The sequence below is a fragment of the Petaurus breviceps genome, unplaced genomic scaffold (assembly GCF_028583685.1).
Source record: "Petaurus breviceps papuanus isolate PSGF00001 unplaced genomic scaffold, PetGlider_PUasm1.0 90731, whole genome shotgun sequence".
Classification (NCBI taxonomy): Eukaryota; Metazoa; Chordata; class Mammalia; order Diprotodontia; family Petauridae; genus Petaurus; species Petaurus breviceps.
This window is the reverse complement of record NW_027187325.1, coordinates 10,076,380-10,090,867: the sequence shown is the minus strand read 5'-3', so window position 1 is coordinate 10,090,867 and position 14,488 is coordinate 10,076,380. Positions and strand designations below refer to the sequence as shown.

The 14,488-nt window shown below is 38.1% G+C and overlaps 1 protein-coding gene across 6 annotated transcripts in view; it reads left to right on the top strand.

Annotated features, from left to right (window-relative positions):
• The window catches only part of PTPN4 (protein tyrosine phosphatase non-receptor type 4), a 225,042-nt gene that overhangs the window by 162,324 nt on the left and 48,230 nt on the right, over positions 1-14,488 (top strand). For all 6 annotated transcript variants that reach the window (XM_069066917.1, XM_069066916.1, XM_069066920.1 and 3 more), the window contains 2 exons: positions 10,825-10,950; positions 12,319-12,477. In XM_069066917.1, coding sequence (XP_068923018.1) covers positions 10,825-10,950; positions 12,319-12,477 — 285 coding nt within the window. The remainder of the gene's footprint in view (positions 1-10,824; positions 10,951-12,318; positions 12,478-14,488) is intronic.

Here is a 14,488-nt window from a genome sequence, read left to right as displayed (position 1 = left end):
TAAATTGAAGATTTAAGTAAAAACTTTTTCCCTCATTTTGAAGCTGGAGAGAACTTCTAAATGATTCATTGCTTTATAGCTGAGCCAGTAGTAGTACCCTAGACCACTGAAATAAATGTTTTGAGCCCACTGGAACAAGGACCTTATAGAACTTTAAGATAGTTTGATGTTTTATCTGCTTAAAAAGGAAAGGATACAATTGTCTTGCTTTCTTCTGTCAAGAAGTATTCCTTTAGGACAGGGTCAAAGAAGAAAATAGAACAAATGGGGGGCAGGATAGGATGGAGGGAAATATAGTTAGTCTTTCACAGCATTACTATTATGGAAGTGTTTTGCATAAGATGTATAACCTATATTAAATTGCTTCCTTTCTCGGTGAAGGTGGGTGGGGAAGGAAGAAGGGAGAGAATTTGGAAATCAAAGTCTTAAAAACAAATTTTTAAAATTGTTTTTACATGCAACTAGGAAATAAGATATGTAGACACTGGGGTATAGAACTCTATCTTAACCTACATGAAAGTAAGGGGGAAGTGATAGAAGGGAGGGAAGACTGGGGGAAGGGATTATCAGAATGTATTCCATCTTCGGGTGGGGAAGATGGGAGGGATGGGGAGAAAATTTAGAACTCAAAATCTTACACAAATGTTATGTTGAAAACTAAAAATAAATTAATTTTTTAAAAAAGGAAAAAAAATGTTCTTTTAACCTAATCTACCTTATAACGAGTCAGTATTTACTAGGTGCTTTCCATGTACCAAATACCTACAAAACCAAAAATGTAACAGTCTCTAGCTCAAGAAACTTATATTTTATTGGGAGGGACAAATATACATAAAATGAATATAGATGTAGGTTAAACATAGAGATATCCAGACTTAATCTCTCTCTTCCGTCGTCACCAACTGCCTCTTAGACATCTCAGATTGGATGTAACTCAGTATGTCCAAAAATAAAGCTCAATTTTCTACCCAAACTTTCCACCCTTCTTCCACATTTTTCACTTACTACACAGTAGTGTAGTCGTGATCCTCCCGGCCATTTGGGCTTACAGCCTCACTGTCATTCTTAATTCCTTATGCACACTCCCCACCTCACTCCATTCCTGCCGTTTATTTACTCTCTCGTCCAGTCTCATGGTTTTCTACTTTTACAGCATCAGGCTTGTTTCACTCCCTTAGCCAGCTCCGATTCCTCTGGTCTCCTGAAGTAGCCTTCTTCCTCCTCTCCCCTTCTTTCTCTCCCTACTCCCGTCTATCTGTCTTTCACTTCATTTGCCAAAGTGACTTTCCTAAATTATACATCTGGCCATGTTACCCTTCTACTCCATACATTCCAAAGGCTCCTTTTACCTCCATGATCAGTTTTTTAAGAAAAATTAATCCATTTTTATTGATGGCTTTGGATTGAAAGCCCTTAACAGACAGCTCCCTTCTTTCCTTTCCTTTCCTGTCTTCTTACTCACCCCAGCTAGTGTGGCCTCCTTGCCCTTCCTCACACTCGACATTCTTAGAACCATTCCTCTTCACGCATTATCTCCTATTCCTGGAATGCATTCCCCTCATATCCAGATCCTGGCTTTACTCACTTCCTCCCAGAATCAGCTGAATCCCCACATTATGTATGAGATCATCACTCCCCAGTTGTCTCTGCCTCCTGCTCATCCTGAGTTACCTTTCATTTGTTGTTACTCAGTTGTGTCTGGTTTGCCATTTCTTTCTCCAGCTTATGTTACAAATGAGAAAACTGAGGTGAACAGGATTAAATGACTTGCCCAAGGTCACACAGCTGATAAATCTGTGGCTGGATTTGAACTCGGGTCTCCCAGACCCAGTACTCTCTTCACTTTGCCACAGAACTGCCCTACCTTCCATTTTACACTGTATCTTTTATGTACAGAGTTGCTTGCACGTTGTTAAAATGTGAGCTTCCTGAAGGCAGGTAGTTTTTTTTTGCCTTCCTTTGTATGTCCAGAACTTAGCACATTGCATGGCACATAGCAAGAACATAATAAATGCTTGTTGATTGAATTCCTGAAGGATGTGGAGTAGGTGGCATTTAAGTAGATCTCTGAAAGAAAAGAAGGGGGCAGACAGAGGTGCGTCACGGGCCTTGAAGACAGTTTGTGCAAATGTGCGTGGAATGTCCTATTGAAGAAAAACAATAAGGCCAGACAGGCTGAGAGAAAAACGTGTGTAAAAAGGATTATGTGACAGGGCTGAAAGAGGAGGTTAGAGCTTGCTTGTTAAGAATTTAAAAGCCAAACAAAGAATATGTTATTCTAGATGTACCGAGGAGCCGTTGGCAGTTTATTAAGCAGGAGAATGACATGGTAAGAATTAGGCTGTAGGAATGTCGCTTTGACAGCTGTGTGGGGGATGGCTTGGTGGGGAGAAGAGCCCGGAGGCCGGCTGAGCTCCTGCCCAGTGGAGGTGAGACACTATGAGAGGAGCAGAGAGCTGCAATAGGAAGGGAGAAGGAGCGGGATAGCAAAAGAAGCTTCGTATGCAGAAGGATGATGGCTGCTGGCGTCGTTTGTAGTGTGTTCTTTCCTGCATGACAGCACTGATGTCACTTGTTTTTATGACTAATACGTGTGCTTTACAGTGTCTTTGCAGCTCTGCTTATGCACCTTTGTCACATGGCCCATTGCTGTCTATGCTGCACATAACCTAGGATTAGTTACAGCAGCCAGCCTCTTCCACTTCTCCTGAAGTTACCACAAGTCAGCTTGGCCTGTGGAAAAGTAGTCCTGTTCTGTGATGATCTAGTCTGTGACTCATTCTTCTCAGACCTGGAATGTCCTATTCATTACCACCTAGAAGAAATCCTTTTTAAGGAAATTGTTCCCATCCTTCATTGCCTAACTTGGATGTCACCAGGTCTTCTCTGGTCTTCCACACACCCACGCAATTGTAATTTCTCACCTCTGATCTTTCATTGTATTTTATTTACATTTTTTTTATTCACTTGCCACATTCTGTTTTGTATGGTACTCATTTATATGCATGTCACATTTCCTTTTACTAAACTAAAAGTTTCTGAGGATGGGGAGCACATTTTTTTTTCATTTGTATCAACTCCAAAGTGCCTAGCATACTGTGTTGCACGTAATAGGTACTTGTTAAATATTTATGGACAAAACTACAGAGCGTGAGATTGGATGAGTTCACCACATCACAGCTTGCTTCTGAAAATCCTTTGAGTCCCAAAACATACCCCATGAATGATATTTTGAGATTACTATTGCATATAAAATACTTGGAATATCTTTCTTTTAAAGTGAGGTCATTTTACATCACAAGTTTTCAGAAATGTGAAACTTTCTTAATGGGCATTTCTGTATTTATAGTCACTAAATAAAATATTTCACCTTTAACTTGGCACATTTTTTTATAACCAAAGTCAGTCACATTCAGTGTACTACCAGTACAGATCAAATCCCATTAGAGTAAGTTCCAAGGGACTGTCCTAATTATTTAATTGTGCTATAATACATTTGCCTTGAGTCCTGCTTGAAATAGTAGGCCATTAGCTAAAGGTTGGAGATCTTTTTAGACATTTTTGGTGCAATATAGGACTCAGTTTGTCTTAATTAATACCATTATTTTAGACAATGACATTTGGCCCTTAGTTTCTCATCTTGTAAACTTTCTTTGAAATATCTCAACATTATTCTAATGACATGATTGTACTTTCAAGAATACTTTATAACTTTAACAGTTTCTAAATTAATTTATTTCATTAAAATATTAACAAGATGTAAAACTGTTATCTTGGTGATATTATCTACTGAAATTCCAAAAATAGAGAATAAATTTCTGCTTAACATTTTCTATAAAAGACTAATTTCAGCAGTAATTAGACAAGTTATTCTACTTGAAATTTTTTTTTTTGCTTTATAGTTTCCTAGAAATATTTCAGCAGTCTTGTTTAGTATATTTTATTGTCTGAGGAAAAAGTATAAGAATGTACCCACACAGCAGAAAAAGAGTGCCATGGTCAGAAAATAGATCTTACCACACTGCAAAGTCACAGATACAATGCGGTATTTTTTTCTCTGAAATTTCCACATAAAACAGGAAGTAAAGACAACAAACTTGAGTGGGTGGGTCCCTGAGGTTAAAACTGTTAATAAAATAAATACCTGATATTTACTTTAGATACAAAATAGTTCAAGTTATATTTGAGATAGAAACAGTCATAAAGAATCCTGAACCTCTAGCATATATAAGGTGAGTGTGTTTTGTTTTTCTTCAAATGAATCCTTGTCCCCCAAAGGAGACAAAAGCTAACTGTTTTAACTGCTGCTCAGTAATTCAATGTTCTTATAAGAGCGCATTTAGTAGTAGGTTGTTACTTGATAAGGAATTTACTTTATGCATTTTAAGACATAGTCTGACCTGTTTTTAATAAACTAGGAACATAAAGTATTTCTTTCTTTTCACTGTGGCAATTTAATAGAACTATGAGTGGAGAGAAGGTGACACATAAATGAGATGTTGTGAAGATAGAAATAAGACTGGGCAGCAGTTTGGATATATAGGGAGAGTGTGATTGAGGAATTAAGAATGACACTGAGGGTTGTGAGCCTGCATGACCAGGAGGAGGAAAATACCATTAAATTTAGAAGATACAGGAATGATTTGGTGGAAAACAATAAATTTTGTTTTGGGTATATTGAGTTTGAGATGTCTGAGAAGCATCTCTTGAGTAGGCAGAGGGGTTAGTTAGCCTTGGTAAGGAATCATAAAACACAGATGAAGGAGAGTGGCAGAAGGCCAAAAAAAAAAAAAAAAGATGTGTGAGAGATAGATAGTTGGTGTTTTGAGACCTAGAGCTCAGGAAAGAAATTAGCACTAGATCTATAGATTGAGAATCATTCAGATAGAGGTGATAATTGAATCTGTGGGAGCTGATGAGATTACCAGTTAAGAGAATATAGAATAGGGGTTCTTAGCCTATTTGTTTTTATATAATCTGTTGCAATCCTTAAGCAATCTGGTGACATCTCTGTATCTCTTCTCTGAATAATCATTTAAAACATATAACACAAAATATGTTGGATTACAAGGGAAACCAATTATATTGAAATAAGACACTAAAATTTTTTTTAAATTCGTGGAATACAGTTTAATCACCCTGGTATATAAGGAGAAGAGGACCCAGGATTAGTGCACATCAGCTAGATGAAGATCCAACAGAAGAGGCTGAGAAGTGCAGACAGACAGGTAGAAAAACCAGGACAAAGCAGTGTCAGGAGAAAAGAGAGAAAGAGAGAACTGGAGGCAAAGGTGCTAGACAAGGTCAGAGTCTGCAGAGAGGTCAAGATGGATGAGGATTGTGAAAATGCCATTAAGTTTGGCAATTGTGACCTCGTTGGTAACTTTGTTTAGAATACTTTCAGTTACATGGAGTCAGAAGTGGAATTGAGAGAAGGGTATAGAGAACAAGCACATAAATGCCTTTTTCGAGAAGTGTTAGGCAGAAATCAAGGAGAGATACAGAGTGATAACTATTGGGAAAAGTCAGACTGAAAGTTCTTGATTGAAAGCATGGTGGAGGCATGGGTATTTTTGTAGGCAGATGGAGAGACTGAAGATTAGTGAGAGAACTGGAATAGTAGAGGGGAGCAGTCTGTTGGAGAAGAATAGAATGAGATTAATCATGGATGTTTAGGTAGTTAAACGAGACTGTGTAGGTTTAAGTGGAATAAAAGCATGGGGAGGGGCAGGCAAAATGAGGAATTTCAAATTTATTGATAAAAGAAATTAAACACTTTGGGAGATACAAGATCAAGGATATGACTATCCTGTTTTATATCTGAGTGAAGAGGATGAGTAGGTAATGGGAGTTGAGTAGATTAAAGAGTTTTGGGTTATAAAACAGAATATTTAGGGCCCAAAAAATAACAGTGGCTAGGATCTACAATGAATGACACATTTAGATAGAGGTAACTTAGAAGAGGAGAGGTTAGTAATTGAGAGTCTAAAAGTATGAGTGGGGAGCAAAGAGTATTCTGACTCTTTGGGACCAGAGATTTGGGGTATAAAAGAGAAGGTATAATCAGTACTGGAAAGGATGACTAGGGGTTCATTTTCTAGGGGAACAAAGTCTCTGTGAAATACAAATGATAAAAGGAACATGGGAGAATTAGGTCTAAAATTAAGAGAAGTTGTTTAATTTTGAACACAGTGGAAGGGGTAAGGAAATCTGGAGTGAGTTAAAAGGATAGATTGGAGTTTGCTAGGGGAAGGGAGACATGGTTTATTGTCATAGAGATTTGATATGACTGATATTGAGAGAATAAAGATAGAATGAAAATTTGCTAAACATTGGTAGCTGATGAAGGCAGATGAAATAAACATTCTAAATCAAATTATAACTTGAAAATTTTAGAATTCCTTCTAAACAAGTATGTGATATACTGAGAAGTTTCTCTTCTAAGCACTCTATTCATTTAGTCAACTTGATTTCACATTTACAGTTAGTATTCTCCATTATAAGCTATAAATTGACTAGATAGGTGTTAATTTTTTTTTAGATTTTTTTTTTTTAAAGCAATCAGGGTTAAGTAACTTGCTCAAGGTTACACAGCCAGTTATTTCTGGGTGTGGTGCTGAGTGTCTGAGCCCAGGATTCGATCTCCAGGTCATCCCTACACTGGAGCCAGTGCTCTTACTCGCTGAGCCACCTGGCTGCCCCTGATAGGTGTTAATTTTTATCAGCTTTTTTTTTTTTAATGAAAACCTTTGCTCAAAAGAAAAACAATATTGTTCTGACTCATCTTTGTTCCTGACTTTTTTATCCCTGTAAAAATATGAGCAAAATATACTTCAAGAGAAAAAGGAAAAGGTGATTTATTTTGGCTTAAGAATCAGATACATTGTATTTCAATAGCAAACACAATCCTAAATAGTGTTTTATTACATTTGGAAAATAATGGCCATAAATCTGTCTCATTTAAGATCACATAAACCTATTAATCTTACGAAATACATATTTTGTGAAATGAAAGAGGTAGTCATATAAGCTTCAAAACAATATTTAAGATGTACAGCATGAAACTAAGGAGAAAGGAGAAAAGTTTTTATTGACTATTTTCCTACATCATTTACATTTAAATAGATATGTAAAATTTGAGAATAAAACAAGAAATTTGTTAATTATTAACTTTTTTAACACATATATAGTATTAATCTTTATGCCCAAATGATCTTTGTTTTTAGCAATTCATCTATTTTTATCAAAGACATTTTGGCCAAAATGTTAGTTTCTACCTTTATGTTTTTAAAGAACAATCCATTGGGGGACCTAGGGGGTGCAGTGGATAGAGCATCAGCCCTGGGGTTGGGAGGACCCAAGTTCAAATCCATTCTTAGACTAACTACACACACTAACTGTGTGACCCTAGGCAAGTCACTTAACCCCAGTTGCTTCAGAAAGAAAGAAAAGAACCCTTTAGTCTGCATGACAGTCATATTGCTAATGATCTCTATTTAAAATCTGCATACTTTTCAGTTTTTTACCTTTTTTAAAGTAAGTTATCTAATTCAGATCTTTGGCATATTGGGATTTTACATTTACTATCTTTTTTGTTGGGTTTTTTGTTTGTTTGTTTTGGGGTTTTTTTGCTTTTTGGAGGGGCAGTTGGGGTTAAGTGACTTGCCCAAGGTCACATGGCTAGTAAGTGTTAAGTGTCTGAGGCCAGATTTGAACTCAGGTCCTCCTGACTCCAGGGCCGGTGCTCTATTCACTGCACCACCTAGCCACCCCTAGTAGTTGTTTTGCAGTGTGACTCCAGACTTCTGGTTTAGATAGCAGAAGAAACAATTCATGACTGTACATAAATATGAAAGATAATTCAACACCAATTACACATCCAAATATATCTGCTTTTTCCATTACCTGGCATTAATAAAGGCCAGAATTTGGGGCAGCTAGGTGACACTGTGAATAAAGCACCGGCCCTGGAGTCAGGAGGACCCGAGTTCGGTTCCGACCTCAGGCACTTGCCACCCACACAAAAAAACCTAGCCGTGTAACCTTGGGCAAGTCACTTAACCCCAATTGCCCTCCAAAAAGGCAATAAATCAAGCAAGCAAGCAAGCCAAGAATTCTCAGCCTAATTTTGAGACACACTAACCGTGGTTCTTATAGCAAATGTAAACACTCCGGAAAAGGCTTATACCTTATTAGGGACACTTTACCAACTAATTTTAAAGGAATAAACAAAAATGAGATCTAGGGTGGATGAGCTGGGAAGGGAAGGAATGATGGAAAAAAGTGGAAGAAAGCTATCAGGAGAAAGGAAAGGATCACTGATAGGAGAAGTAGGAAGTTACCAAAGATAACATTTGTCATTTCAACTCTTTCTACCACCTAGGAACTATTTTTCAATGTCTGGAAATAGTCTAAGCTGACTCCTGCCACAGAACATTGATTTCCAGTCCGTAGGGCAGGGGTTCTTAACCTTTTTGGTGTGTCATGTACTCTGATGAAGTAATGATGAAGTCTGATGAAGCCCATGAACCCCTTTTCAGAATAATGTTTTTAAATGTAAAATAATTATATAAGCATTATTGAAATATATTTTTAACACAAGTTCACAGGCCCAGATTAAGACTGCTCCGGGGAATGTCCTGTTATTTGAAAGGGTGGCACAAAATTGTCCAAACAAATCTAAGGGGTACTGGTGAAAGCTTTTGGCAGAAAGTAGAATTTAGTTGAGAGTTATCCAGGAGACAGAACGCAGAAGGGAAAGAATTCAAGGCATGGAGGGCAACAAGTGAAAATGTACAGAGTAAGGAGATGTTGCATCTTCAAGAACAGTGAGGAGGTCAGTATCATTAGGTCATGAAATATGTGAAGGGGAATAAGTTATATGAAGGCTGGAAAGATTGGAAGGATCCTGGTTATGAAGGACTTTAAAAATTAAACAGGATTTTATATTTATCCTAGAAATAATGAGGAATCACTGTTTTTTATTAAAAAAGGAAATGACATGGTCAGACCTATACTTTTGGAAGATCACTGTGAAGCAGAATAGAGTGGGGAATGATGTGAGACAGGGAGACCAATTGCCAGGCTCTTGCAGTTGTCCAGTTTTGAGGTGATAAGGACCCGATCCACAGTGATAGCACTGCTAGAGGAGAGAAGGGGTGTGTATGAGATATTGTGAAGGTAGAATCTACAGAGCTCGGCAAAAGAATGTATTAAGGGGAAGGGGAGAGGTGGAGAGAGTGAGGCATTGAGGATATTAACCTTAGTGAATGGAAAGGTGGTAGTACCCTCAATAGTAACAGGAAGAGCGGGGCACGAAATGATGAGCTCAGTTATGAATATATTGAGTTTAAAATATTTGCAGTACATCCAGCTTAAGATGTCCTTCTAGGCAATCGGGTTTGTAATACTAGGAGTCTCGGAAGAGGTTAGGGTTAGATAAATAAATCTGAGCATCTTCTGCATTGAAATGATTATTAAATCCATGGGCACTGATAAGATCACCAGGCAAAATGAACAGTATAAAGCAAATAGAGAAGACAGTCCAGGACTGAGTTTTGAGAGAGACCCACAATTAGTAGACATAATATAGATGGTGATCCCAAAAAACTAGGAGGAAAATCAAGAGATAGATCAATCGTTGTCACAAAAACCTGAAGAGAAGAAAGTATTGGAGACAAGAGGGTGATTTGACAGTGTCAGAGTTTGGAGAGAGGTCAAGAAGGATAAAGACTAAGAAGGCCATTAGATTTGCAAAAAAAAGATCGTTAACAATTTTAGAGAGCTGTTTTTCTTGAATGACAAGGATGAGCTCAGAAGACAGGCTAAAGAGAATTAAGAAAAGTGGGAGGGAAGGAAGTGGGAGCACCAGTTGTAGCCAGCCTTCTTAAGGAGCTTAGCCTTGAAAGGGAGGGGAAATACAAAACAATCACTAATTGGGGTGACTGAAGCAAGTGAGGTTTTTTTGAAGATGGGTGAGACCTGGGTGCCATTGTAGGCAGCAAGAAAGTAGCCAGTAAACAAGGAGTGATGAAATGGGAATCTTTTGTACACGTAGAAGAGTTCACCTTTGCAAGTAGAAGGGCCATTTTTTTTTTTTCCTAGAGATAGGTGAAAGAGGAGAGAGGGAAAAGATCTGAGTGAAATGAGGAGGATGGGAAAAGAGAGAGATCTTAGAGAATGGCCTCAAATTTTTCTGTGAAATATTCTCAGCTGAGAGAGTGACGGGAGAGGGAGCCATAATAGGTTTGAGGAGGGATGAAAAGGTTTGGAAAAGCCTTTGTGGTGAGTGGGACAGTGAATCATTTATGAAGAATTGCCTTTCCCCAGTGAGGGCCAAGTTGAAATTATGTAACTTAAAGTTGTAGTGGACTCAGTACACATTTTTCATTTTTTCCAGTTTGATTCGTCAGCATATGAATAGGAATGAAGGCCCAAGATGATGAGAGTAATCTAAGGCTAAGGCTTGGCAAGACAAGATGGATGATTGTATAAAGGGGCAAGGAACTCAAGAGAAGAAGACGGTGTAGAATTGGACTTGTTTACTAACGTTCAGAATAGGGAAGGGAGGGGAGTGTGGCCAATGCAAAGTGATGGTCTGGGAAAGAACTACGGCTGGAGGGGGGTGGGGTGGGAGGGAGGATGATAAGATGTCACAGTGAGGACAAAGAACCCTGAAAAATACTGAAAACATTCATTTCTTGCACTAATTACTGCAGAGAATATTTCATTCACGTCAGAGAAATACTGTGATTTCATTTAAGGTTTGGTTAGGTAAACTTAGTCCAGTGTTAGAATTTTAGCCATTTCCTATTATTTCTGCAGATCCCCAAGTAAACCTTTGGCACGGAAATTGATGGATTGGGAAGTAGTGAGTAGGAATTCGTTGTCTGATGAAAGATTAGAAACACAGAGTCTACCATCACGCTCTCCACCTGGAACACCAAATCAGTAAGTAACATGTGGCCTCAGGTTTGCATTACTGTGAACCTAGTTATCAATGCCATCCAGCTCCCAAATTAGAATGTAGGACTACAGTTTTAGCTAATCATAACAGTATATTTATCATTGCATAAATCATCTGTTCTGGCTCCATAGTTCCCATTCTATCATTAACAGGTGAAAAGGACTCCTACCCTTTCCAATATAATTAAGCTAACACCATGGGGGACCAGCTACCTACCACTAGATCCCAAGGCTTTACTTAGTAGAACTGCAAGTTAGTTGCTACTGTCATGCCCTATCTCTTCTAGAGAAAGGGCATCGGCTGTCAGCAGCTCCCATTATCAGTATCTTACTGCCGCTACTCAAAAGTGATCTCGTAGCCTCAGAATAATTAACAGTATGGGGTGGCCAGGCGGCTCAGCGAGTAAGAGCACCGGCTCCAGTGTCGGGATGACCTGGGGATCGAATCCGGGCTCAGAGACTCAGCACCACACCCAGAAATGACTGGCCGTGTGACCTTGAGCAAGTTACTTAACCCCAATTGCTTAATTAAAAAAAAAAGAATAATTAACGGTATGGGGCGGCCAGGTGGCTCAGCGAGTAAGAGCACCGTCCCCAGTGTCGGGATGACCTGGGGATCAAATCCCGGGCTCAGAGACTCAGCACCACACCCAGAAACACCTGGCCGTGTGACCTTGAGCAGGTTACTTAACCCCGATGGCTTAATTAAAAAACAAGAATAATTAAGTCTCTTAAAACTTGGAAAATGTAACTTACACTCTTCAAATTATCCCCAGCTCCTCGCTGTCTCCATTATTGTAAATTTTCTAAGATGAGTTTCTGCTCTGTGGAAGTAATTTTAGTCTTTATTATCATTTTATACACACATACACACACACGCACCCCCCCAGTAGTCACATCTGGATGATGACCAAGTCATCGAAACTTTATATGACAACAACACAAAACAAATGTTTGACCCACCTTAAAGGAGAATGCTTGTAGTTCTTCTACATAGAGTCACATTTTCAGAACGTTGAATTGACCCCAAAAAGTGAGGGATGGAATGGAGAGGGGAGCTGAGCAACACAATTTTGAAATTATATACATATGTATATATATATACATGCACATGTGTGATAAAAATAGTTAATAAGTAGAAAGTGTAAAATGTCAGTGACTTAATAATATGTTCATTCCAGTTATTGATATAGGTACTAAGAAAATGAAAACAGGAATAGTCAAAAAACTTTGCTTCCTTAGAATCTTTAATGTTTTTAAAAAAAAACTTTTTGGTGTAACTTCAAAGTTTAAAAAAAATGTGAAAAAATGTTGAATTACAAGTTAAAAAAAAATTATCCAATTTTTATTTAGTCGCAACTCTGCATTTACACAAGAGGGAACCCGACTACGGCCATCTTCAGTTGGACACTTGGTAGACCATATTGTCCACACCTCTCCAAGTGAAGTTTTTGTGAACCATAGATCTCCATCATCAACACAGGCTAATAGCATCATTCTGGAATCATCACCGTAAGCTCTTAATTCATTCATTTCTTTCACCAGTATTTGCTTTAGTTGTTTCAAATTTTATCAGTTAAGATAAGTAGCATTAAAATTGAAGGTATATAAATGTGTAGTTAAATTTATATATTACTTGATATTTATAGAAACTGTAGCTCACATGAGTTTGTATTAATACAGAATTTGTAATTTTTCTGTCATTTCATTTGACTCAGATTATATCTGAATAATGATTAACCACTCCTGCATGTGTATGGGCATAAAGCAGCACAAGTGGGGGAAGTAGTCAGAGTAGAGGCAACTACTCTGTGTTTATGTGTTGGAGGATTGGGAAAGAGTTGTGTCCAAAAAATGTTCAGTCTCCAAGGAGAGTCTGAGGAAGCGGTCTTTCTGCCCTAGCTGGAGAAGAGCCGGTGATGCAGAGTACTTAGACTTACACAAAAGTAAGGGTATCTTGACGTTCCTATGTAGTCATAAAACCCTATATAAGCTGATCCAGTATGAATACCCCTTCAACCTGTGCTATAATATAGTCACACCTACATATCACAAAATTTAAATACTAGTTTTCTGACCCATATCATATGTCATCAACACAAATGAAGAGTGTTCTGGAATCACCGTAAAAAAGAGTGCAGAGGGTCCTTGAGGAGGAGAATAAAAAGGCTTGATTTGTTCTTCAGGGAATATCAGTGTGGGAATAGGATCAAGAGGGAAGAGTTGGGGCAGAAAGGCCGACGGGGAGATTATTGTAGCTGGCTAGGACAGATACAATGGTAATACTTGAACTTGGGGTGGCAGCCAGAGTAGAGGAAGGGGGCAGTTAAGAGAGACTTTTGTAGTCGTGTAGCTATGTTCCTGATGTCATCGGCTCCCATGGATTCAGTATGGTTCTGTGTAGATAATGCCAAGATTGGTGTATTTAGTGAGTCTCCGTCATGAGCTCTGGTCTCAAGGCCCAGCTGTATTTGTCAGTTCCATTTGGTTGTTCTGTAGGTGTCTTACACTCAGTGCTTCCACATCAGAATTCATGATCTTTTTACCTTTACTCCCAAACCTTCCCTTCTCTGCCTAATTTTCTTTTACATATGTGTGTGGGTATGTGTATGCATATATATGTGTATATGTATATAAGTAAAATTTTCTTATTTCCATCCTTTGAGGACTACAGGTTTGCAACATAAGAGTCATACTCGGCTCTTCCCTTTCCTTCACTCTTCATAATCTGTATAGGCTCCAAATAGCATAATGCTGAAATAACTGAAGGAAAGGTTAATCAAATTTCAGGAAGAATTAGGAGGCAAAACTGTTATAGTTGGCAATCTCAATGTTCATTTCCTCAGATCTAAACAAATTAGCTAAAAGTTCAACAGAAAAGAAAGTCAGGACAAGAGGCAGCTAGGTAGCTCAGTGAGTAGAGCACCAGCCCTGGAGTCAGGAGGACCTGAGTTCAAATCCAACCGCAGACACTTAACACACACACACCTGAACAAAACTAGCTGTGTGACCTTGGGCAAGTCACTTAACCCCAATTGCCCTTAAAAGTCAGGACCAAGATTAAACTTGATTATAAACAACAAATAAACCTCATAAATGCAGAAATACTAAAGACATCCTTGAGTTATTACAATGAAGTAAAAATTATAATCAGCAAAGATCATTTGAAGAAAACATTCACACTTATATGGAAAGTAAAGAATTTAATCTTAGAACATGTTGGCAAAATGTCTGTAAATTTAATTCAACAAAATCTGTCACATGCCTATGTTTTGCAAGGTTTTTTTTTAGAACCTGATGCTCTCCCTCAGTTTTGAGTACTATATTATAAGACTATTTTGAGTTTTATTTATTCAGTTTTTAATCTAAAAATTTATTTGAATTTCAAATGAGGAGCATAATAATATTATGGAAAGAATTCTGCGCTTTGTATTCAAACTCCTTCTCTGACATTGATAGGGTGACCATGGGAGAGTTATTCTAAGTCTCAGTTTCCTGAGCAGTAAACACCACAGTATTATAA